At 39.6% G+C, this 26248-nt stretch overlaps 1 protein-coding gene across 1 annotated transcript; it reads left to right on the top strand.

Moving 5' to 3' along the window:
* Positions 1-527: 527 nt before the first annotated feature.
* brwd1 (bromodomain and WD repeat domain containing 1) lies at positions 528-25638 on the top strand. Its single transcript, XM_079245896.1, has 44 exons — positions 528-705; positions 819-877; positions 996-1025; positions 1240-1299; positions 2444-2594; positions 2798-2896; positions 4893-5053; positions 5234-5455; positions 6784-6884; positions 7713-7783; positions 7971-8071; positions 8194-8234; positions 8323-8424; positions 9438-9591; positions 9727-9861; positions 9993-10121; positions 10294-10442; positions 12788-12864; positions 13121-13351; positions 13474-13657; positions 14151-14241; positions 14465-14590; positions 14720-14790; positions 14903-15128; positions 15221-15337; positions 16146-16253; positions 16361-16485; positions 16783-16865; positions 17923-18034; positions 18620-18681; positions 18787-18942; positions 19042-19162; positions 19307-19432; positions 19606-19672; positions 19938-19988; positions 20171-20296; positions 20412-20564; positions 20697-20854; positions 21089-21261; positions 22002-22127; positions 22218-22385; positions 22478-22798; positions 22893-23045; positions 23141-25638. Exons 1-44 carry the CDS (start codon positions 669-671, stop codon positions 24538-24540), a joined length of 6714 nt encoding a protein of 2237 aa, XP_079102022.1. The 5' UTR covers positions 528-668; the 3' UTR covers positions 24541-25638.
* Positions 25639-26248: the final 610 nt, after the last annotated feature.

Raw genomic sequence — 26248 nt, 5'->3', positions numbered from 1 at the left:
AGAATTAAGACAAATCCGACATCTCTCCATAGCAGACAGCAGTCAATTAGACTGATGACGATAACTTGTTTATTGCATCTATTTATTGTTTTAATTTAGTGCATACACAGTATTCAGCGCAATGGTATCACAAGGCTCCTCACTCGCTGGTGTACTGGCTTGTTATTCATAACCAATGAACCAATACATTAATCAAACACTGATAAAGAAAATTGGTGAAAATAATCAATGACGTCATGTGCACAACTCACGAACTTGGCGATTAAAAAAAGGGGGCGGACCTATCGTCGTTGCATCGTAAATATTTAGTTTTAAAATCAAATAAATTTTATAATAATTTACACTAAATAGTATTTAAACTTGAATTTACACACAATTATGATAAACATTGTCCGACCACAAGCTAACGAGCAACAAGCTTGTGTCTTTTGTTGAGCCTGCTCCTCCCCACCCCCCTTTTCCTGTGTTACTCCGCTGTGGCGGAAGTAAGTCGTATCGCCGAGGCCTCATCCTTCCAATGGCGACTGCAAACAGGCTGAATAGAAAGCGGGAGCAACCGTGGAGGGGGTCAGAGCGCTGTTACGGAAATTAAATAAATATATCATATTTTCTATAGCCATAAAGCTAGCCTGGAATTTGTTTCAACTCTCCAAATCACGGCCGATTCAATGGCCAAAAATCGGAACATTTCGCTCCTTGAGTCGGGTAAGTAGTACAAGTAAACCTAACTGATAGCTTGATATACATCGATAACGCTCGTGCTAATTGATTTCACAAGTGCTTTTCAGGCTGTTAATGTACTCACTGTTTCATTTCAGAGCTATATTACTTGATTTCTCGTTTCCTAACTACGGGTCCATGTCGGAGAGCGGCTGAGGTGAGCTGGCGTGCTTTGACTGGCACCGTGTGTTGTGTTACAACATAGTTGACGAGCTAGTTGATAACAGAGTTAATTGGGGCATTGTGATCTCAGTCGTATTTCTAATCATTTGCAGGTCCTGGCAAGCGAACTAGAAGAATATCAGGTGTGTATCCCCGCTGTTTCTGCTAGCTGGTTAACTGCTAACTAACTGCTATCCCCCAGTCTAGACTTGAGTCTGATCATGAAACTTGCCCAACTCTGTTGAGTTTTTAATACCCCCAGTAGATCTCATTAGTTTGACATCACCCGGTTTTTTATGCTTGTGTTGGTGGTTGCTCTTTTAATGGTGACCGTGCTTAACAAACTCTTTTCGGCAGCTCTTACCCGGGAGATTGGACTGGCTTGGAAACGAGCATCCTAGAACATACGAAGATGTGGTGAGATTTAACTTTATATCTGCTAAGTTCAGTGTCGGCTGTTGTTATTGTCTTGTGACAGGGGGCTGTGTGTCCACGCTGTGTGTTTACGGTCTTTGTTCTTTTCCTCTGCGCGATTGTAAGAAATTCTTGAGTTGTCATAACTAATAAAAGCACAATCCGCTCCCGCTGGCTAAATTGTTAAGAGGGAACTGTTGAATGGGGTTTCAAAAAGGACATTTGGATGGGGAGTTTAATGTTATTTTGTCCCGGCTGTGATACTGCAGAAAGGGTGGGTAGTAGGGCTTCTCTTTTTATCGAAACGGTTCTACTGACCAATCACAGACCGAAATGCTCTGTCTCTACGTTATTTTGCGTGAGACCTGCGCCATGATTGGTCCATAAAAATGCACATTTGCATAAGAAGCCACGCCCAACGGAATAAGCGTTGAGAAGCACATGAAACGGTTACTTTGTCAGACATGTCCGTGATCACATTATGTTCATACAAAGACGGAGATGAAAAATCTTAAATCTTTCTCTCTGACAATAAACAAAATAAATTACTGATACTCCTGAGGAAGTCTCATTTATTAGGTTTCAAACCTGCTGTAGCACTAATAACAAACAATGTGATCTTAAAATTCCTAATACAACAAAAATTAACTACAAAGTTGAAGAAAAAAAAAAAGACTTTTGTCAGGGATTATATAAAATATGAGACAATCCATAGTACAACAATGGTGCTGACAAATCCATAAGATAAGCAGAAAGATAAAATTGACATTTCCCTGTCAAAAGGAATATGAAATAGTTATGGTTATTGTTGAGGAATTGACTTTCGACCTCTGCTTTTGTTCCTGTTCTGCTTTACATTGTAACAGTTAAGCTTAGTATTATATGGGTTAAATAATCTGAGAAACAATGACATAAGCCAAAAGTATTAGCCCCAGCCTGTGTATCTTTAGTCAGTTTTTTTTTTGTATTTTGTGTATTCATTGGTTATTTCAACATACTGTTGTCTTATTAAAGAAGGTTGAATAAAAGTTTAGTTGAGCTAATTAGAGGAAGTTGTGTTGTATTTAGTCTGTTTGTTAACTAGTCATTGCAGCCGTGGTCTGTTTTCAGTGCCAAATCACTAATAAGGTTTTGTTTGCTCCCACAGGTTGCAGCCAACAGACATATTGCACCCGACCATTTGCTACAGATATGTAAGCAAGTCGGACCACTCCTTGACAGAGAGGTGCCATCATGTGTCCCAGGTGTACATTCTCTCCTGGGTTCTGGAAAGCAGTCAATGCTTAGGACTGCAAAAGGTAGTGTCTTCACTATACTCTTGTGTGTTTTTGGGGTCAGAAATGTGTGTGATGATCTTTTTTTTTTTTCCCTCAACATGCAGTAAAGAGTAAAGTGTTTATGTAATATAGTTCCACAGTTACTTTGTTTGCAGTTGCCAGAGCTCAGACATGATCCACTCCTGTCAGTCAACTAAATCATTGTTTGAACTTTTGATTTTCAGACTGCGACAGCATGCGGTTTAATGCTTCATCATATGCAGCCCTTCACCGGGGCAGACCACCAGAGAGGCCTTTGAACTGCAAGAAACCTCCACACATAGGTAGGGTCTGAGATTCATTCCACATTGCTATAGTAAGAATGATGCAATGAAATGGACCACAGGATGTGTTTGGAAATGTTGCCTGTACTTGCTGTGATATTAATGCATTTTTCACTAATGAATAACTTTCAACATGCTGCCTAGAAGTCCCGGGCGGTGTGCTCATTTGAGTGTAATTTCTCTTTTGGCTTGCAGTTGTTGACAGATAGTATTGACAGCTGTTGGTTAACCTTGCATGATGAATCTAAATTTTTAGTCTTCTAAGCTGCATTGCTCTTGTAGTTGTTATTGACGCAAGAAGGTTCTAAATAATCGTTTTATTCAGAAGTTTTATTCAGAAGTGAAGCATCAATCAATACACTGTCATAATGTTTCCTGTTGAGCATGTTTGCAACAGTGCCTTTCTATCTGTTACCTGTCCCACGGCATGGAAACTAATGTAAGACTTAAGGATATGCAGGGTGTATGACAGAACCAGAAACAAGGTCTGGTAGCTTGCTTCCTTGATATTGATTTTTTTTATGTGTCAAAAGCCCTAATTTGTATGCCACGGTCTCATCATTTACATTGATTGCTAACGTAGAATATTCAAATGAGTGCAAGGAACAGCTGTGAGGAATAATTTGAATAAAAGCAATGGCTGTATCTGATTAACCAGAATTATTAGAAATGGGAATCAGGAAAAAGTGTAGTAGTGCAAAAAACACTAAAGCTGTGGTATGTTCTACATTTTCATATTGACATATTCTTATTACTTTGGTGGCATTGCTGTTTTTTAGTTAGCATTTGCAACGTACCTACCTTATAATTTGCTTGTTTATTAAGCCCATTAACATATGTGTGGTGTACACAGAAAAGCAGCATTTCTTGCGGACATAATGGTTTCTGGATGGTTGCAAGTGGCAGCTAATGGTGTATATGTAGTAGCCCAGATACTGAAAGTGTCCCCTGCCTGTGCTGTCAATTTGCAGTGATTGCATAGACAAGTGTTGTCATCAGTTACTTTTGCCAATATTGATCAAACACTTGTGTATAACTTTTACACAAACACATGATTCTGTGTTAGAAAATAAAATACTATCTTGTTTGGCATGTGACAATATGCTTTTATCCCGATTTGATTCCGATTTTTTTGGGTGTCGATTTAGTTTAAATTGCAATTCTCACAATTCTTCGATATTGCTGTTTTTTTTTATTTGTAGATTAAAAACAACTTAAAAACAAATTGTATCAAACTTTTTTTTTGCTCCTCATTTTTCTTGATTTCAATTAGGAAAAACAACACAGTAGTTACTGTACAGTACAGACTTTGAAATTTGCAACTTACCAGTCAGAATTGCATTTTTTATCATTAAAATCCCTACATGGGACAAGATCTTTTGTCCAGCAGCTGGTGCCTTAGAAGTCTTTGAATATTTAGTGTGTCAGTCAGTCTATTTTTTGATCAGTTTGACCAAAGAGCTTAGTGAGATTCAATCTTATGCATGGGCCTCATAAGACTAGTTGAGTAGTAAAATACAGCAAGACCTACAGTTTGAAAACTTGTTTGTCTCCCATAGCAACAGATGCAAACCAGATGGACAAAAATTAGGGCAACAGTGATATTTTTGTTTACAGAACAGTTTTGAATAAGGTTTGCAGTTTCATTTTAGTTGATACTGTTGTATATGTGTTGAGACATGATGATGGCTAAAAGAAAGATAAAGTAAGTCAACCTCATGAAATGCAAAGGATGCTAAATATGAACTTGTATATGGTGTTGTATATGGAGATGAAGCTTCACAGCAAGGCAGTGTTCTTTTGAGTGGCTAAGACCAAGAAATGCCACTTCTCATATTTTCATATACTCAATGTCATCTTGTAATAATGCCCCTCCACCCCTGCCCACATTAGTGTAAATATATCTCACGCCCACAGTACATGTCTCGATCCAAGTCCTGTTGCTGATTTCTAAATTTCTCCCTGTTTTCTGATGGTTTGCTTCTCTCATCAACAGTGAAGGTGCATCGAGGGAGAGAGCTGACAGGAGTGCAGTGTTTTAGCTCCATCAGTCCTGTCAGCAATTATGAGCACATGCGTCTGCATAGGCGGATCCTGGGGCATCTGTCTGCAGTGTACTGTATCGCATTTGATCGCACCGGTCTCAGGATCTTCACAGTAAGATGAAACATGTCACATTTCACATCTTTTGGGGGGTAAATATTAACCATATCTTGTTCAGATCAAGAGTAAATGCTCATTTATTAGGAACTAAAAACAGCATTTGCCAGTCAAGTCATTTTGTCCCAGACCTGTCTTTTCACAGTTTTTTTTTCTTTATCTCTTTCTCTTTCTCAGGGCTCAGATGACTGTTTGGTGAAGATTTGGTCTTCGTTTGATGGAAGGCTTCATTCAACATTGCGAGGACACTCTGCAGAGATCACAGACTTGGCTGTCAACTACGAGAACACGCTTATTGCTGCAGGAAGCTGTGACAAGACCATCCGTGTATGGTGCCTTCGTACCTGTGCCCCCGTGGCTGTGCTGCAGGGGCACAGTGGATCCATTACCTCCCTTCAGGTAAAGGAATCCATCATGAAGATCAACTGTTAAATTTCATTAGAGGGGGTCCTTCCTGAGATCATTATCATTGTTCAGAAACTCTGCTTTACAAATGTGTTGGACTGATTGTAAGTCTTTCACTTTCACATAGTATAGTTGCACCTTTTTATGATGCAGAAAATCTGCAGGTTCTTTAAAACTTGTTGTCCAACCAGTATTTGTTAGTTTTCTCTCTATGTCATCATAGTTGCCTCCTGAAACTTCAAACTACAAGTTCATTTATAACGTTTTAGCAACAGACCATTTGTTCTTTATCAAGTACTAGTTTTTAAGATTTGGAAGACAGTAAATTGCATATATTACCCATGCAAAATACATTAATCTCATATTTTAGATGTCACTTGTCCATAATCAAAAGCTGACATAAACACAAAATCCCCGTTTGGCAATTAATGTTTACTGTGTTGAGACTTATGTGTTTGTAAAACGAGAAGTAGCAAAAATTTTAACTTCTAAAGCTGGTTGTCACTGGCAAACTTGTATGATTGATTTAAATCGACAAGTAAGTATTTGTAAATTACAAAAGTAGCTTGTCTTTTTGCAAATTGTCCTCTCTGCCATTCGCTAAACAAACTGCAGGGAAGTCTGTCACTTCTGTGTTGCTAAGATCACTCGTGTCTTCTCATTACTTCTTTGCTTGACTGTGAGGTTGCTATTTTCTGTGCCTGTAGCCTTTTTACTACATACAAGGACATTCTCAGAAGCAATAGGTCAAGTGAAAAAATGCATTTAGCTACAGTGTAACCTAACTAGAGTCTTACGGTTAATCATGTACATGTTGTGAAATAAGAGGGGCAAGACCAACACAATGCAATAGAATGGCTGAATCAGTGTGAAACAAGGATTTTGTGTAGTCCTGCACTGTCTAAAGTCAAATGATTGTTACCATGAAGCTCATTATGTCATTCATGTTAAATCTGTGGCTTTAATCCTTTCCTGTTCGACCTTCTGTTCAAATAAAGTGAGTGTTTACACAAATCAGTTGGTTCTTTTAAAAAAAGACAACATAAGAACATATGCAGCTGCGACGCATCGACCATGAAGTTGTTTATTGTACTGAGTTCCAGTGAGAATACTTTTAGAGGCAATTTTAGAATTTTAGAGGCATTATCTGAAGTAAATGGTGAATTAGTCAACGTCTTTCAACTTTTGTTTCTGCAACAAGAAAAGTTGTTGCATATATTGTTGGGCTGATGAGGATGTCCATATTGTTCACACAAAATGTTAACTTTTTCTGATGCCATTTGTTAATTCAATCTTAGTGTTTTTTTCCACTCTGTTTTCAGTTTTCACCTTTTGCAAAGGGCTCCAAACGCTACATGCTGTCCACTGGAACTGATGCTACTGTCTGCTTCTGGCAGTGGGACGTAAACAATATCAACTTTAGGTGAGTGTTGTGTGTGTGTATGTGATACTGTGAGTTCAGAAATTTAGAAGATTAAAATAAAATCTTTTTGAACATTGATGCTTACTTGGAGCATTTTCTTAAAAGCTTTCTTAAATTTTAATACAATGTCTCATATTATGTGTAGTCTATATTTTAGCTTATGTTAATCTGTATTTAGCAACTTGAACAGGGCGCTGTTTATGGTTCTCCTGATGGAAATCAGCCAAAGGCATGAATAAAAAAACAATAATAATATTCAAATTTAAAAATGAACTCTGTTGACAGCATTTTGCTACGCCTATACAGTTCTTTTGGACAACTTTTTTTTTTTTTTTTGTGGCGAAGTAATAATCCTACTCTTTTATTGAACGAAGACATCCATAGTCTAGTATTTGGTGGTCATGGACTTTATTGCATCCTTGTCCTGTCAGTGATATTTGAAATAATTCTACAACCTGATGTGTAAGTTGATTTATTTGTTATAAATTAGAGTAACACTTTACTTTTGTATAAAAGGCTTCACAGCTAATGTGCCATGTGGTGAGTGAAAACTAAATCATGATGCCGAGACTTTTAGTCTTACTAGAAAGAAAAGCACCACAGTCGAGATGTGGGGATGGAAAGTGTTTGGAACTGGTAGACTTTCTATTTCTGACGACCATACAAAGCATAGTTATTGGGAATGAAGTGAATGAATCTTCCAAAACAACCCGTTATTCAGCACTCTGCCAGCCAAGCTTTTTTTTCCCACTAGTCTTAAGAATGTATTCTTTTCTCCTGCCTTGTTTAATATAAATTACTCAACAGTTTTTGTTTTTCTCTCTCAAGTGATCGGCCACACAAGTTTACAGAGCGACCAAGGCCAGGAGTTCAGACTGTGTGCTCCTCGTTCAGTCCAGGTACGTAAATATATGATTTCTTTTTACTGGTTCTTCTGTAGTTCTGTTGCTAGTTTGATGCTTTTTGCATTGAAAAACCAGAACTTCTGTTTCCAGCTTCCCATCTTTTCATTCACAAGTCTCCATGTTGGCAGCTTGTTTATTTAGGGATACTTAAAGCTTGTGTTTTTGCTTAACATCTTTACAGGTGGGATGTTCCTAGCAACAGGAAGTACTGATGATGTCATTAGAATATATTACATGGGAAGCGGGGGTCCAGAAAAGATATCAGAGCTTCACGAGCACACAGTAAGCAGAATTTGGATGTCTACCATGCTTTGTATAGACTTGTATGTACATGATTTTTAACCTGACAAAAAGTGCAATGTTCTGCCTCACAACCATCGTTTGCGTGTCTGCACTGTTTCCAGGACAAAGTTGATAGCATCCAGTTCTGCCACTCAAGTGAGAGGTATGAACAAAAATATGTAGTGTCCTTATGTGAATATTGCACAATGTACTTCATGTAAATTAACGTTGAGTGTGTTGCATCATCTTAGGTTTGTGAGTGGAAGTCGAGATGGAACTGCACGAATCTGGAAGCTCCATCAGCGGCAGCAGTGGAGGTGCATCTTACTCAACATGTCCGCCACTCTTCCAGGGTAAGAGCTGACTCTCTTTATAAAACCAGTCAGGGTGATCATCATGTTTTGTTGTTTTTTCTTCTTTTTTTTTTTTTGTGTGGTGTCTTCAAGTTGCTCAGTAATTGTGTGACAACAGGATATACGCTGACTAAGCAGGACATGAGCATTTCAGAGAGCTGTTAGAGCATGTCCATGTAAAACAGGAGCTGATCTCAATGGAGTCATTTGTTTGGTCCAAACGTGTTGTTTTTCATTTTTGTCGTCAGTTTGTCTTTTCTCTGTCATCTGCTTGGAAGCAGTCACTGCCAGGATTTAAACCCTTTGCTTCACCACCATCTGTAGACTAAGGTTTTCAGTGCAATATGATTTATATGGGATTTAGTTTTTTAACTTTTTTGTTTAATCCTTCAATATTTAATGATAAATTGTACTGTAATACAAAGTGTGTATGTTTACATCAATCAAACTGCACTCTACAGAAAGGTGTTTGCTTACAATAATGTAAAAGGGATAAGTTGGAAAGACTAGATCTAAACCTCTATTAATCTTGCACAGATGGGTAAAGGCAGTACTTGTTGTTTCGTAATAGTAGTAGTAAAATATAATTTTACTGTCCCAATACACATTTAATTAACTTTGCGATAAGTTAAAAGGAAATAAGTGAAATGAATGTTTATATATTTTGTGTATAGTAAGAATAACAGTCATAAAGAATATTAAGCTTTTTATGTGTGAAACTTGTTTAAACTTGTACACCAAATAATCATGTTTAAGATTTTTTTAGCTAAAGTTCAGTATTTATAAGATGAAAAGAGTTCAAATTTGAAAAGAATCTGTTTAAATTATAAAAGGCAGTGAAATGTAAAGTGTTATGAATTACGCTGCAACATGTATCACAGGAATTTCTGTGATTATACAGGTTTTTTTAAAATTTTATTTTATAAGGAAATCAGCAGATAAAAGCTGCCAGTTGTGATTTGTGTTATGAAGTGAAACACATTTAGTTTTAGTTTTTTGTCTTTTTCTCTCAGTGCTGAGCTAATGAGTGAGGAAGAGAGCTACTTCAAACCCAAAGTCACTATGGTAGCGTGGGATCGTCATGACAATACAGTCATCACGGCTGTTAACAACCATCTCCTCAAAGTGTGGAACTCCTACACTGGGCAGCTGCTACATATCCTCAAAGTAATTGCTCAATTTTCTTGTTTCTGTCTCGAACAACAGACCACTGGCAGATGTGGCTCTGTGTATCTGTCAAATATATATATGCTAATCCCTTTTAAATTTTAAAGTCAAGATTAACACCGCTATTGTTTTCAGGGTCACGAGGCCGAGGTGTTTGTCCTCGAGCCACACCCATTTGATCCCAGGATCATCCTGTCTGCTGGCCATGATGGGAATGTTTTCATATGGGATCTACTGCGAGGAACAAACACACAGCACTACTTCAATATGGTACACAAATTCTCTGCACCACCACAAACTATTTAGCTTTGTTTTTCCTAGATGGGGAGTGTAGGAGTTTCTTTATATTGGTGATATTTTATTATCTTATTCATTTATTTCTCTCTTTGTTTATCATTCAGATTGAGGGCCAGGGCCATGGAGCTGTGTTCGACTGCAAGTTCACTCCTGATGGCCATCGTTTTGCCTGCACAGACTCTCATGGCCATCTGCTCATCTTTGGCTTTGGCAGTTCCAAGCCCTACGAAAAGGCGAGACTAATTCTCAGATTGAGAAAATGTTGAACACTTAAAAACCCACTTTCTAGATCTGAAAAGATATTCCTGTTTATTGAAAATGATTTTTTGAATTTACTGTCCCACATTGAGTTGGTATACCAGAGCAGCAGAGTGAAGCCATTTCCAACTGTTGTTTCCTCCTCAGCTTCCCGACCAGCTGTTCTTTCACACAGACTACAGGCCACTGATCCGGGATGCCAATGGCTTTGTGTTGGATGAGCAGACCCAGCAGGCACCTCATCTCATGCCCCCACCATTTTTAGTGGATGTAGATGGAAACCCCCATCCACCAAGGTACTTACAACATTCTTGCAGTTGCACAGTGCTTCCTACAAAGTGCACCAACAATTTAAACTCAGTCATGCAGGTTTATGCTCCATCTCGACCACTACATCCCTCTCAGGAGCGTCATATGGAACTGCCTCTCCTTATGCAATGCAGTGCAATTTTATTTATAACAGACTTTAAAAACAACAACGTTGAACAAAGTGCCCCATTGTGGGGGTTAAAACTAAAAGCAGAATAAATAACAAACAAGAGGACAATTAAAATGTAAAATACCACAACTAAAAGTAAAACAATTACAATTAACTTAAGGACAATCAAAATAAAATCAGATAAAAAAAAGTCAGCTTATCATTGCGTATAAAAAGCCAGCGTAAACAAATGGGTCTTCAGCGAAGATTTAAAAACAGATATAGAAGAGGCCTGTCCTATTATATAAAAGCAGCCCATTCCATAGTTTAGGTGCTGCCCGCCGTAAAGGCCTGGTCTCCTCTGAGCTTCCATTTAGTCCTTGGTACAGACGGGAGAAGTGGGACACCTGACCTGAGAGACCGAGAGGATTTGTAGGGGTGGAGAAGCTCAGAGATGTACAGCGGCACAGCATCATTCAGACATTTAAAAACAAATAAAAGCAACTTAAAATGGATCCTAAAGTGCATGTCCAGCTGCATTTTGAACAAGCTGCAGTCGAGATAAAGATGACTGACTCACCCCAAAATAAAGTGCATTGCAGTAATCCAGCCGGGTGGTCATGAAGGCATGAATTACTGCTTCAAAGTGCGGACATGCGAGAAAGTGCTTAGTTTAGCCAGCTGCCTCAGATGAAAGAAACTAGTTTTCACCACTGACCGAATCTGGCTGTCAAGCTTTAATTCTGAATCCATTTCAAAACCCAAGTTCACAATCTCCTGTTTGTAAAATAATTTAAAATGATCCAGATTTTTAGGGGGTACATCAGCAGACCTGGAACCAAACACCACCTTCTCTGTTTTGGGATCATTAAGATTAAGAAAGTTCAGTGCCATCCAAGACTTGATATCCTTCAGGCATGTTTGGAGTCTCCAGTCTCCCACTGCATCTGCTGTGGCGGCAACCGCGTTTACGATGGTGCAGCACAGGTATGCAGAAGAGACGAGAAGGGAGACCTGATAGTAATGGAGGTGATGTATCGTACCCATCCTCTGAATTATAAACCACAATACTGGCTGTTCGGGGAAAATCCAACAATGTTTGGCGATTATACGCCAGCAGAAAGTTGACATTTTGACTGATTAACCATTAAAACGAACAAAAACACAAAAATAGACACAGAGAGACGGCAAGCCGCGAACACTGGTGTCATCTTGCTCCACTGTTTGCTTCTCTTAGCAGGTGGGTAAAACTTGATGTGGCACTGTGGACTTTTATGTTGCCTTAAAGCAAGACATGCTGATTTAGAAAATTTGCCTTGACTCCTGGTGGCTCTTATTTAATAACATGACAGGTGCTGCAGTTGCTCTCCTCTGCAACTTTGCACTGACTGACCTTGGGTTATTGTGACATGCATGAACCCCCATATGCTTTTATTCAAAGAACTTCTGTTCTGTTAATTTCCACTATGTCAACCGTAGGGGGCAAAATTTATTTTCTCTTCCACATCTAGTAGCTTGTGGTGTTGCATAAAGCCACCATTTGAATTTATGTGGAATCACAATACCATTAATATGAATATTGCATTGCCTTTGTGTGTGTGTGTGTGTGTGTGTGTGTGTGTGTGTGTGTGTGTGTGTGTGTGTGTGTGTCTTGTTTTTTAAATCCTTTAGAATTATTTAAAGTGATTTGCCTGTATGATACAGTAATCTGCCCAGTCTTTGTGCTTTAAAAAAAAAAAAAACACGTGGATTTTTTTTTTTTTTTTTTTGCTTTATTCTTTCTTGATCAGATGTTGTTGTGGGATGACTCCCTATACTCAAGTTTTGCCAACTTGACCGCAGTGTTTGTGTATTAAACTCCTGCATACATTGTTTACATCATGGGAGTCTTTGACACAAAGAATTAAACTAGATAAAGCAGGTGGCAAACACACAGAGTAACTGTGCATTTGGATGCTTCAGTGCTTATGTTTGTAAGACTGGGTTGCAAAGTTTGGCAAGCTGGTGTGTGTAGATGCAATTCTTTTGAATCTTTAGTTGTTATACTGTTACTTTATTGTCATATCATTTTTAAAACATCCACGTTTTTTTATTTGTATATCATAGGAGTCGATGCGGAGTTTATTTTGCATTGGTAACAACTTGCAAACTGTTTCCAAAGAAATAACTGAAAATGACCTGTGTTTGGTTAGTTTGTTTATTAAACGTGTCATTTCTTTTCAGATATCAGCGTCTTGTCCCCGGGCGGGAGAACATTGCTGCTGAACACCTGGTTCCTCAGCTGGGATATGTAGCCACCAGTAAGGCTGTAATTTAATGATTCATAGCTTGAGGGACGTTTACATAGAAAATACACCTTTTGATATTTTAGTCATAATGCACCTTGCAGCAATGCATCGGCCAAGTTTGTATAAGAACACAATTTGTTTTGCATTTAAACAAAGTAAAAGAAAAGAAAGCTGACAGGTTTCACAACTCCCCACAATGAGTATTTTACCATTTCGAGCCTCCTTAAAATTTCAACTCATGTCTTTGGTCTCTCTTTGTCTTCTGCAGGCGATGGTGAAGTGGTGGAACAGGTTATCAGCCAGCAGACTGCAGATCATGAAGAAGCAGCGGTAAGACGCAGTAGCCTTCTAGACGAGGCCATCCGACAGCTTCAGGAGCAGCAAGACCGTCAGAACCTGCCGGGAACAGAAGCAGAGCAGGGTTCTGAAGCAGGACCTGAGGAGCAACCTGAAGCACATGGTCCAATGTTGCCACCAGCACCAAGCACACCACGCAGAGGTGTCAATCACCACTACTGCTGGATGCACATAATGCTCTTTTAAAAAAACAAAACAAAACAAAAAAAAACAACTAAATGGACTTAGTTGGTTAAAATGTTTTTTGTTTTCCTTTCACTGAAGTGTCTGTGAACGACCGAGCAGATGTGCAGTCGCCACCTAATGTGGGTCTGCGCCGCAGTGGACAAGTGGAGGGCGTAAGGCAAATGCATCAAAATGCTCCTCGCAGCCAGATTGCCACTGAAAGAGACCTGCAGGCCTGGAGACGCAGGGTGGTGGTACCCGAACTCGTACCCAGCAGCTATAGGTAAAGTATGAACCTGATATACAGCATATGTGACTGACTTTAATTTGTGACTTACTAGTGACTTGACTTTAATGCTTGAAGTACATATTGGACTAACTACAAAAGTAAAGGCAACCTTTATTTCATCTGTATTTATTCAACAGAATTTTACTCTTTAATAATAAAATACCCTCTACAGATATCAAATTTTCAGCTTGTTTTGACATTATGTATTCACGACAAAGCATGAAAGATAAACTTACCTGACTATTTTTACAATCTTGTCTTATATAGCAAGTAAGAATGATTCAAAAGAAAGTAAATGTCGCTCAACAAGCTAAAGATGTAATATTCTGACTATATTCAAAAGCACTGGCATGAGCAAAAAACAATTTACTTTGATGAAATGATCCATCTTTATGTATGGCTTTACTTACCTTGGAGCATTTTACGTTCTTGCATTTCTGTGTTTTTCCTTTATAAGAAAAATAGAAGATTTTCTGACTTCTTTTAGGGACCAGGAGGAAATTCGAACAGCCAGAGGAGATGAGGAAGTGCTTTTGTACAACACAAAGAAGAGACGCGTCATCTACAACAGCTGCCGTGTAGGTTCTCTGCTCCTCACAAGAGAAGATGCTGCAGTTTTAAATATTGTATTCATCCTATGCATTAAACAACATTAAAAGAAATAAATTATATAACATAACATAATGTTCTTTTTCCCATTCAGTGTATAACTGTTTGTTAAAGTTGTTTTCTTTTTTCCCTCCAGAACCTTTTTATAACATTTTCTACACAGGAGTTGAATAAGTCTTATTTGTCCCACAGGATGATTCAGATGAGGACCCTTCCACTGCAAAGCGTGGCCACGGCAACAGAGCTTCACTGAAATTTGACGGGTTTTCATCGAGTGAAGAGGGAGAGGAGACTTCAAGTTCAGATGTACACTCAGAGGTCACACTCTACTTTGACTTTGTGAAAGAGTGATATTTATGTGATAAATTTTGAGGGATTGTTTTGTTTTTTTTAATTTAACTTAAAACTATTTCCTGTTTTTTTTGTTGTTTTTTTTTTTTTTCCCAGGACAATGAAATGGATGGCAGTGAACTAGATTCCTCAAACGATGAGGAAGAGTGGAAAAGTGACAGTTCAAGGTATGATAGAATTTGTACTCAATTGTATGACACTTTTGACCCTGAATTACTAACATTTGACGTTAAAATTGTGTTACACCTTGTGATGCTGCCCTGTTGTTTCATCGGACAGCCACACATCCAGCGAGTACTCAGATTGGACGGCAGACGCTGGTATAAACCTGCAGCCTTCTACGCCTTTGTCATCACGGAAACGAGCAAGGCGCAAACTCAGCAGCTCTGAAGAGGAGGAGGAAGACAATGACGAAGAGGAGGAAAAGCAGCAAAGTGATGAAGAGGAAAAACCTGAAAAGAAAAGCAAAGAAAAGGCCAAAAAAGCAAAGACCAAGTCCCCCAGAGTGAGTTTAAAAATGATGAACCACTCAACAAAGCTGTCACAGGTAGCTCCTATATTCTTCTTCAACATTTTATGTCTTGCTGCTCCAATCAGCGTCCAAAGGCCAGACCATCTATCAACAGAGAAGTGTCCAATGAGTTCCGGCCGTCACTGTGGATCACTGATTACATTCCCCGGAAGTCTCCTTTTGTCCCCCAAATGGGTGATGAGGTACGTGTTATCAAGGCTTTTTATAGGACCACAAGTCAGGATTGCTGGTTGTTATTCCCTCTAGTGTCAGATGTCAGAAGTTTTCAGAATTTAAAAAGTAATTTAATTCAAAGACCTAGAATTAATCTAAATGTCACTCTTAAACTGTAAAATAAAGGTGAAAGTTATTACTAGCTTACAGTGACTAGGCTTTTTTATGTTAGTTTTGTGCTGTCTTTCTCGTCACTCACTAATTAACTTGACAATACATCATGTTTACTCCTAGTTACAGGAATTTAGTCTGAAAGAGTTGAACAATTATGAGCATACAAGTATGTCAGCCATTTTATCAGTGTTTATTTAAGGCACGTGTTTCCAGAGCCATTCCTCAAGGACTGCTGTCCTACTGGTTTTGAATGTTTTCTGCCATAGCGCTGTAGCCAGCACTTAACAACACACTGCTAAGAAGAGCCATTTAATTTGAATGGGGTGTGATGGAGCAGGGAAACATCTAAGACCTGCAGGACTGCAGTCCTGGAGAACCAGAGCTGGACAACCCTGATCTCTTTTGAGTTAAAGAGCATAGTGCTACTTTAGCTTTTTGTTCATCAGGTGTTTTAGTTTCAAGATTTATATCATATGGTCTGGTAAGTAATGAACCTGTTTGCTGCTACATTTTATTCATTTGAATGAAATGAATATGAATAACTTTTACTGTGTCTTAAATTCTGCTTTCTCTGTTTAACTTTAACATTTTGCCTTAAAGCACTTTGTCTTCTCTCCATGGTCATAGTTTAAAGTCAAAGATTTGAGTCTTTGTGTGTGTCAGGTGATCTACTTCCGGCAGGGACATGAAGCGTATGTCGAGGCTGTGAGCCGGAGTGAGCTGTACCCCATCAACCTAGAAAAACAGCCTTGGAGAAAAATGGAGCTGCGGGTAGGAGCTGAGGGCAAATGTGATAGTAAACATTTCCTGATGGATGTAAGCACAGATATGAAAATCAGAAAAGTTCAAATGAAATGACAGTCCTTTATGGATTCCAGGACCAAGAGTTTGTGAAGATCACTGGAATCAAATATGAAGTGTGTCCTCCAACCCTCTGTTGTTTGAAGCTGACGCTCATCGACCATGGCACTGGCAAAATCACTGATAAGTCTTTTTCTATCAAGTAAGCATCCCAGACGCTTCGCCTTCCCACTGAGAAACATCTGAAGCGTACATAAATGTGTCACCTGCTGAGAATAAAGTTGGTCTCATCTGGTTTCATTCTTCATTACGTCATCTGTATGGTTAAAAAACCAGTTGCCGTAATGAAGAAATGCCACTTATGGAAGTCTTGGCTCCGTTAATTGGATCCTATATTTTGCAGGGTGTATTTATCATTAACTTTTAGCACCAGTTTCACATTGTTATATTTTTAAATATTGTACCGTCTTTTTAAAGTGTGATCTCTTTTGTGTTTTAGGTATCACGACATGCCAGATGTGATAGATTTCCTGGTGTTGAGGCAAAGCTATGATGAGGCGCTTCGTCGAAACTGGCAACCAAGTAAGAGTTCATGCTGCCTTTTAGCTTGACCTGCTGTAAATCCTTACAGTTGTCTGAATGGATGATAATTCTAAGTAGAACTGAAATGATTACTCGGGTAACTCTAGCACAAAAATTGATCGAGGCAAATTATCTGCCTCGAGGCGTTGTTTAATTAATATCACGTGGTGATATATTTTAATTTCTGCATCATCGCGGCATTCTCAGACCACTGTGCTATTCGGAGGGACTACATCACTGTTTCAGTAAACATATAAAACATCTAAACATGTATAAAATATATAAAACCAGAACCTGTGGCCTGCGGTGTGTCTGTACAGTATGGCTGCTTCACCCGGACTAATGACGGACATTTCAAACAGCAGCGGCGAGCAGTTTGCTTTCTGTCTGAAGATTCTCGTTGCTTTGGTCTCTAATGGCAGAGAATGATGAAGAGGGCAGGAAAAGACAGAAAAAGTAGCAAGTGTGGGACCATTTCTCACTGAAAAGGGCAGAAAACGTAGTGCAGTGTGTGTGCTGTATAGCAGGTCTCAATTTTGCTGCACCTGAAAGGACCAGAAATTTGCGACCGGTTGAGGACTGTTTCTCCACACTGAGCGCGTGCACAAACACGTCGGCACATTTTAAAATATGATACTTTTAAAACATTTTGAAAAGTATCACATTTTAAAGCATTTTCCTCATGCAATAGGTAGTAACAACACATGCAACAGCTTCACAAATATACATTTATAGATTTACTTTGGTTGAGTTTCTCGTATATGTTTTACAAATTATAATAATAATTAAAAAAAAATAGTTCGATTACTCGAAGAAATAATCGACATAGTACCCTATTACAAAAGTACTCGATAGTTGCAGCTCTAATTCTAAGTTTGTATAGTTCACTTGGGAGGATTGCAGTTTATGAGAATGATTTTCATTTTCTATGGCAGTTTGTCAGACAGCCTGGTACTTTTTTTTCCCCACTTTATATCTCTTGGACAAATACATAGCAAAATGTTTTTCTTGTCTTTAAATCCCGTCATGTGCGTTTGGTCATATTTTGTAATTGCAGACGACAGGTTTCGTTCAGTGATTGATGATGCTTGGTGGTTTGGGACCATTGTCTGTCAGGAGCCCTACCAGCCAGAGTACCCAGACAGCCTCTTCCAGTGTTTCAAAGTCAGGTGGGAAGAAACGCAAATACACCCTTACAGAGTTTTTTTTTTTTTTAAGTTTACTCTCTATAGATTAATCCAATTTCAATTAAATTAAAGAATTGGGGGTCTAATTAAAGCCTAGTTTTCTTTTCCACATATGTATTTGACATTTCATGGTAATTTAGAAGTACATCTTCAGTACACAATATGTAACTCAGGCCTGGATTGTGTTTGCTCTATCCAACCACGGTTTTGGTGTGTTTATCGCGTTCCTGTTTGAGACAAACTGAAGAAAAGGGTTTATGTCTCCTTGTGGTTAATAAGGGACATGAGGGGACATTGTGATATCTTATGGCAACAAAACTAAATGGCAAAAAGAAAAGGAAAAAAATTAAAAAACTCTTGTACAAATGTGACAAATGGACATTTAAAAGCATTGTAATCTCTGTGCATTGATGCTTTAAATGTTTTATGTTAAGCACTTTAAATTGTCTTGTATAATCAATGTTCTTTACAAATAAACTTGCCTTGACATGGTAGCTAAGTTTGTTGCGAACTGGTAAAATGGTGGATTCATGGTGGTAATGTTGGCAGCATTTTTATTCTCAACAGATGGGATAATGGTGAAACAGAGAAACTGAGTCCGTGGGACGTGGAGCCTATTCAAGATGACGGTAACAAAGACTTATTAGTAACTTAAAGCCATCACATAGACAGATTGCTGGAGTTTGTTTTATATTGGTTTTAATAGTGTTAAAAAGTGTGTCTTTGCTGTGCAGTCCAGCTGCCAGAGACTGAGGGGAGCAGTATCGCTGTGACTCCAGATGAGAGGAAGGAACTGATGTACAAACCCCTGCCAGGGGAGTGGGGTGAGAGGAGCAGGGATGAGGAGTGTGAACGCATCGTTGCAGGCATTAACCAGCTCATCACTGTTGGTGTGTATGCAGAGAAAGACATGCTGTAATCTGCAGGTAACAGTGGATGATGTTTTCAGTGGTAACACTAACCCACCTTCTGATATGTATGTGCTACAGAGATCGCAGCTCCATTCTCCGGTCCTGTGGACTTGGTCCAGTATCCAACCTACTGCACTGTGATCGCCTATCCCACAGATCTGGGCACTATCAGACTGCGACTTATGAACAGGTTTTACAGGTCAGTTCTTCCAGTCTTAACTTTATCATGAGATTGTAAAGGGTGCTTTGGAGCTGTTCTTGAACTATTGGAATGTGTTGAAGATCCAGTCACTGACATTTCACACTTGGTGGGAGTCACTTACCCAACTTTTGTGCTCCACAGGCGCCTCTCTGCATTAATTTGGGATGCCAGATATATTGCACATAACGCCCGCACTTTCAATGAGCCAAGGAGCAAGATTGCCCACTCTGCAAAAATCATCACGAATGTCCTTCAGAAGTTTGTCAAGTAAGTTTTACAGGATCTTTTTCCAAGACAAATTTTTCTCTTTATAATAGATATATTTCACTCAATTTGTGCATATATGCAGATTATGGTCACAAAGTCATTTAAATAATTTATTTTTTACATTAAATTGACATGCAATTTCCCTTTTTTTTTTTCTTTTTTTTTCCTTGCAGTAATCCAAGCTGCACAGATATCATGGAGATCTACAGTGCTGTGGAGGAAATGGATGATGATGATGAGGCACGTGTTAAAGTTTTGATAAATGAATTTAAGCCCAAATTGAAGATTTCTCTTAATGTGTTGAGTCATGAATACAAAAACATTTTAAACGTCCAAAAATTAAGCTTAGTACTCAGTAAAACAGTATTGAGGGGATAATTAGGGGGAAAAAAAGTGATTTCTACTTACTGAAAGGAAATGTTTTCTATTTTCTATAAACACATCAGATGAAAATGTAATTGTCTTGATGATGTGTACAAACTGAGAATATGTTTACTGTCTGTAGGAAGAGGACACAGAAGCACCAGGAACATCTTCTGGACACAGACTACGTCAGGTAAACATATTAGGTTAAACACAAGGATGAACTGGAGAGGACACTGAACAACAATGACAATCAGCATTTTCACTATGAAATACTGTAAACGATTGTTTTACAGAAGGCACTTCAATTGGGCATTGGGTTTCATGTGTTTTGTGTTAGTGGTTTCATTTTTTTGTTGCTGTTGATCCCTGCAGCGCTCTGTGGAGGTGGTACCAGACAGAGATGCCTGGAAGGAACAGTGTAGGAGTCTGCTTAACTACATATTGGACTGTGAGGACTCAGAACCATTCAGACAGCCTGTGGATCCTCAGAACTATCCTGTAAGTATTCACAGTAGCTGAACCACTCTTTAAGTCAGCTGGAACTGTTCTAAGGTGTGTGTGTGTGTGTTCTCATATTCCAAAAGTGTAAGTCATGTTTTGTGCATGTGTCCAGGACTATCATGACATCATTGATACGCCAATGGACTTTGGCACAGTGAAGAGAACCCTGGAGGAGGATCACTATGAAAACCCCATAGAGCTGTGCAAAGATGCCCGCTTGATATTTGCCAATGCTAAAGCTTACACACCTAACAAGCGCTCCAAGGTAGGGGCTACTTAGTTTGTGGAGGAATCTTAATCTATTTAAACTTCTGGCTTCAAAGGTCATGTAAAAGTACATTGTCACATCTAATTTATTCTTTGTGTTTGATTTTTTTTTTTTTTTTTCCTGGTCTAGATTTATAGTATGACCTTGCGGCTCTCTGCCTTCTTTGAGGAGCACATCAGAACAATCATATCCGAGTACAAAACTGCTGTGAAAAGCAGTGACAGGCTCCGCCGCAGTCAGAGGTTTCACAAGAAAATGCAGCAACAGGATCAGCCCTCTTCCACAAGGTCTGAGTTCTGCTTCACCTCCTCTTATCTGCTCAATAGTCATTATATTTGACATGCTACAAACTCCAAAGGCTGTGCTTTACCATTCTGCTCCTGCAGTTTCTTTGTTGCCGCCACAGTGCACTTTATTACAAGTCATTTCTCAGATCTGTTTGTGGCTCATATATGATGGTGCATTTTCTCATACAGTGTCTGATTATTAAAAAAAAATGCTTTTCTTTTTCTTTTTTCCAGTCAAAAGAGGGCTGCTGTTAAAACTCAGGAAAAAATGGAGTCAACGTCAGTAACCAAATCTACCTCAGCCAAAGTGTCTGTTCCCGATCGGGCCAGGCGGAGTCGAGGCAGCAGCTCAGGTCGCAGCTCCTCAGATGGCGAGTTCGGCTCCAAAGAGGCCTCATCAACAGCAGGTGTGAAAGGTGTTTTAATAGAAAACATTAGAAACTGTTTCTTCTCCTTACTATTAATGTCTTTTGGCTGAACAGCAATGTGATCCTTACTGTTGGCACATTGACAGTGATGTCACTGGATCAATACAGATCAACTTTCACTATTGTATTCCACTACTTAATACTTAAATATACTTGGGCTTAGCTACCTCTTTCCTGCTACTGCCAGAGCTGAGCAGGAGCAAAGAGACCCTTTCTCTGAAGAGGGGAGTGGAATTTAAAGCTACAGATGATTGAACAGCTTGTTTGAAACAGAAGTGTTACAGTAGCAATATCCACCCACCCACCCATTTTGTTCAGCTTATCTGGGACTGGGTTGCGGGGGCAGTCTAAGCAGACATCCCCAGGTTGCTTCTTGCTACCTGTCTTCTTCAGCTTTTCCAGCGAGTCATTTGCAAGGCAGCTGAGAGATGCAGTCTCTCCCACAAGTACCTCGAGGTTTTCCTCCACTGGGAGGTGGCCTGGCATGTTTTTTTACATTCAGGTTCCAGTTGTTTGGAGGAAAATATTCCACTGGTTTTTTTTTTGTTTTTGTTTTTTTTTTACTCTCCCTAACCCAATGTGGTTTTTTTTTTTTTTTTTTTTTTAAAGCTATGCTGTTGTAGTAAGACCCTGTAAGGCTGTAACTCTTCACTGCTGGTTATTATACATAATGTTCCTCCCACCTTTTAACCATGATAACATGAAACCATTTATTTCAGAATCTGAAAGTGAGAGTGAGCTGAGTGAGTCAGATGAGGAGAAGAGAAAAAGTTCCTCGAGGCACCATAAACTCAGGCAAAAAGCTCGAGTTACAAGGAGCAACCGTTCAAAGCAGAAGACAAAAGGTAAAGAATGAAGCCTTCTTACATGACGAAATACAAAATGACTAAGTTGTGTATTAAAGGAAATATCTGGAAATGTATTGTCTTTGTTAGTTGCTGAGAGCGACAGTGAAGAGGAGGAAGAAGATGACGACGAGGAGGAATTGGAGAGTGATGGTGGAGAGGGTGGAGAGGTTTCTTCCCAGTCCTCAGATTGTCGCTATCCCAGTCGGAGTAAACGGCTGACCAGAAACAGCGCCGCTGGACACCGGAAAAAGACAGGTTAGCCCCACTGGTTGTCTTTAGTCTCAAAACCAACACATCACAACTCCCACTAGCCAAGATATTTATTCATCATTCTGATTCGTTTTCAGAGGGCAGAGCGGAAATAAACGGCCACGGCAGCAGGTCGTCTCGCAGGGAGAGACGTCACCAGCGTGACTCCGACGGGGGCACGTCCCAGGGCTCGGACGGGGAACAGGAAGTCACAGGTCGCAGATCCCTCAAGAGAAAGACCGCAAGGGCTGCTGTTAATAAAATAAAACTCCTGGAAGCATCGGATGAAGACTATGAAGATGATGAGGAGAAGAAGCCGTGGAGAAACGGCAACCGCCTTCGCCAGTCAGCCCGAGTCAGCAAACGCACGGCAGTGATCCAAAGCAGCTCAGATTCCGACGGAGAGTCATCAGCCAGGCGTAGGCAAATACTTCTGGAAAATATGCAGACACGTTGTTACAACCTTTTTAGGTTTTAATACACAAGATCTTTTATTTTTATTTATTCTTGTAGCTTGTCAGAATACAAGAGAATCAGGTGATGAATCCAAGGATGAAGAAGACAGCAGTGACAGCGATACTTCATCCTCCCAAATTAAGCAGAATGGAGACGCAAAGTCCGCCACACGGAGAACATTGAGACGCGGTGCCAAGACTAAAGGAAATGGTTAGAAATGTTCTGAGCGGCAATAGACAAATTATTATTTAGCCAATGATGCTTAAACGTTGAACTTGTTGACTTTTCTTCTCACTCTATCACAGATGCTTCGTCTCAAGTGAATGGCAATAGTGGAAAACATTACAAGTCCGACAGCGACTCTGAGCAGGAGGAAACTACAGTGGACAGGTGCAGGGAAGCCAAGGAGGGACGCGCATCTTCGTCAAGGAGGCCCTCTAAAAGCGCAACAACCGCTTTAGCAAGACAAAGTAGGATTGCAAGTGAGGAAGATGAGGTTGCTGAACGCCGACCTGTGCGGCTTAAAGCTCCCTTAAGCTCAGACGAAGAGGACAATGATGACATTTCTCCCAAACGCCCGCACCAAAATGGGAAAAACGTGGAGGAGTCAATCCACAGGGACTCAAAAGAGAAAAGTAAAGTTTCACCTTCAAAAAGTCAAGCCAAACAAAAATCTATCTCTACTAATCAACTGGATGGTGCAGAATCAGATGAACTCAGTGTTTCCCCAAAGAGAACCAGTCCACGCAAGAAAACTGTCAAAAAATATGATGTGGAAAGTGATGGCTCTGACTTTGGAACAAAGAGGCCGAAAAGAAACAAAAGCAAAAGGCCTCGTCGCAACACGTCAGCTTCAGAGAGTTCTGAGCAAGACTACAAACCCAAGAAGTCCAGGAGGAAGTGGTCCACCGGTTCATCAGATGGAGAGTCCGGTAACTCCAATAAGACATCAAACAGACTTCTGAGCCTTCGAGCCCTACCAAAAAAGAAATACACCAGTGAGAGCTCTTTCTCTGAGGATGATTCTGTCTCAGCAGACCAGCATGGACAGAAAAACAGGAACAGAAAAGCCACAGAGTCGAAGGAAGACGAGAGTAATTCAAGAGTCTCTAACAAACCATCTCAAAATGAAGCCAGAAATCTGCTTTCTTCCAAGAGGAAACGTATTTACACCTCAGACTCAGAGGAGGAAGAGAAAGAGGATGGAGAGAGGGAGCCAGAACACAAGGACGACGGAAACAGCAGATCAGGCCCCTCAAAGCGCTCTAAAAGGGAATCAAAGCAAAAAACCTCTGACATCAAAGGAAGGCGTATGGCCTCCAACTCTGATTCCAGCCAGAGAGACGAAGAGCAAGATGTTAGTCGTTCAAGAAAGGGGAAGAAAAACACGAGGAAGTCCAAACCTAAACGAAAAGAAAGCTACAGCAGCAGCAAATACAGTTCAGACTCTGACAGTGAGCAGTCGTCTTCAGCCTCTGAAAACTCATTTGCCAGCTCAGGGTCCCACAGCAGTCCAAAGAGGAGAAGCCGCGTGCAGACAGGGATTGGCGAAAGGACTTGCAGGCGGCAGCTGAGGCGTCGTCAGCAGGCCGCCTCAGAGGAAGAGTACGACAGTGACCAGTCATACGGCAAAGCGCAGCGAAAGACCCGTGTGAACACGCGAAACCGTGGGAAGAGGACGGTGAATTATCATGACAGTGAATGAAGGGCACGGCCACTCAAACGAAAGCCTTTAAAGACAAGACTGACATGAACCGGAGATGTTGAAGACATTTGATGGCCACGTTATGGTAGTAGCACTGGAGTCCTCACAAATAAAATGCTGTGAATCTATTTCATTCAGGGATATTTATATTTTCTATGAAAAACATGTTTAGAGATGTAATACAAATTCAAGCATTTGAACTGCTGGTTTTCACAATGATACAGAGCAAAACATCACCTCCCATACTGCTTGTTGTGGTTTGGCCAGCAGAATTACCGTTCTTTGGAATCTTGTCAGCTTGGGTGCTATCTAATATACCTCTGTTTAATCGAGCATATTGCTGGCTTGCACTAAGAAACACTGTAATGAGGTATTTCATACACTAGGATTTGCATTAGAAACTCAGGGGTCAACTAAGTTTACCGTAGTCTCGGACATGCAGAGCTGTTTTTTTGTGCAAAGTTAAGGAGACTAAACAATTCCAGATTGGCAGATGTCCAAGCACATTGACTGGGACAAAAAAATCCATGTTCATACTTTTGACTACAGCACTCCTTTGTAAATCCACACACTTAATGCTTGACTGTATTGTTAGATATGAGCCAAATGAACTACAGTTGATTCTCCCTCTCTCATACACACACACACACACACACATTTTTCTTGTTTTGTTCTTTAATTTTTGTATTTTAGTGAATAGCTGTACATAAGTGATTAAGAATGGTCTGAACAGCTTGATGATCAGGCGGTAGCAAAGTGTTTATTTAAATTTGACTTTCTTGGTTTTTTTTCTTTAACTGCATTGTCTTGCCATATGTCATAAATTGGTACTTTTTTTGCCAAGTACAAATATCCAAAAGTACAAAATGCAAAATGCTGTGATTTCTCATATTGGGAAGACCTTTTTATCATTGTCCTGTGTTAACTATTTTCAGTATTAAATTCTTTTTCAGAGTTGACATTTTGCCAGTCATTTTTTTTTGTTTTTTTTTTGTTTATAGGGAGGTTTCTAAATACAGTCACTTGATATTTTGCGTAATGTTTTTCGTACTATACCTTTAATAAACAGAATTCACAGGAAAACTATTAATGCAATGTGGTCGTAGAGTGCAATGAATGACTTATTCTTCCTATTAATAAAGACATCAATTCAAGGTGTGAATTTTGTTGTCTTGCCTACAGGTGTCAAGAGGGTGCTCACATGAAAAGTATTTTATGTTGCAGTCGGTCTTGACCAGGGGTGTCCTGTCCAAAGTCGGTCCTCGAAAGCACCTGTGTTCCTTTTTTAATATTTTCTGGCTTCAACACACCTGGCTGACATGAGTTGATCCAGCAACCACAGAACTTCTGCACAATATCTCATTAAGTCAGGTGTGTTGGAGCAGGAATACATAAAAAAAAGAAAATCTAAAGGATTGTGGCCCAGAGCTGGACACCCCTGTTTTAGGAAGCTTTTAGATGTGTAACTTGTCTTGCAAAACTGCTGCAAGCATCAATATCTGAAAACGGGACTAAACTTATCCGGCATTCATTATTGATTGTTGCATTGTTATTTGATTTTCTTGCCATTCAGTTTTTATATTATGTAGATGCCGTTATTTTCTTTAAAACGATACTCTTTGAATTTTTTCTTCTTTTTTTCACAATTCATATTTGGACGTTTTTGTTTTCCCTTTCTCTTTAAAATTTTATCGAAAAAATTTACGCG

The sequence above is a fragment of the Telmatherina bonti genome (genome assembly GCF_933228915.1).
Source record: "Telmatherina bonti genome assembly, chromosome: 9".
NCBI classification, from domain to species: domain Eukaryota; kingdom Metazoa; phylum Chordata; class Actinopteri; order Atheriniformes; family Telmatherinidae; genus Telmatherina; species Telmatherina bonti.
This window is presented reverse-complemented; position numbering and strand designations above follow the sequence as displayed.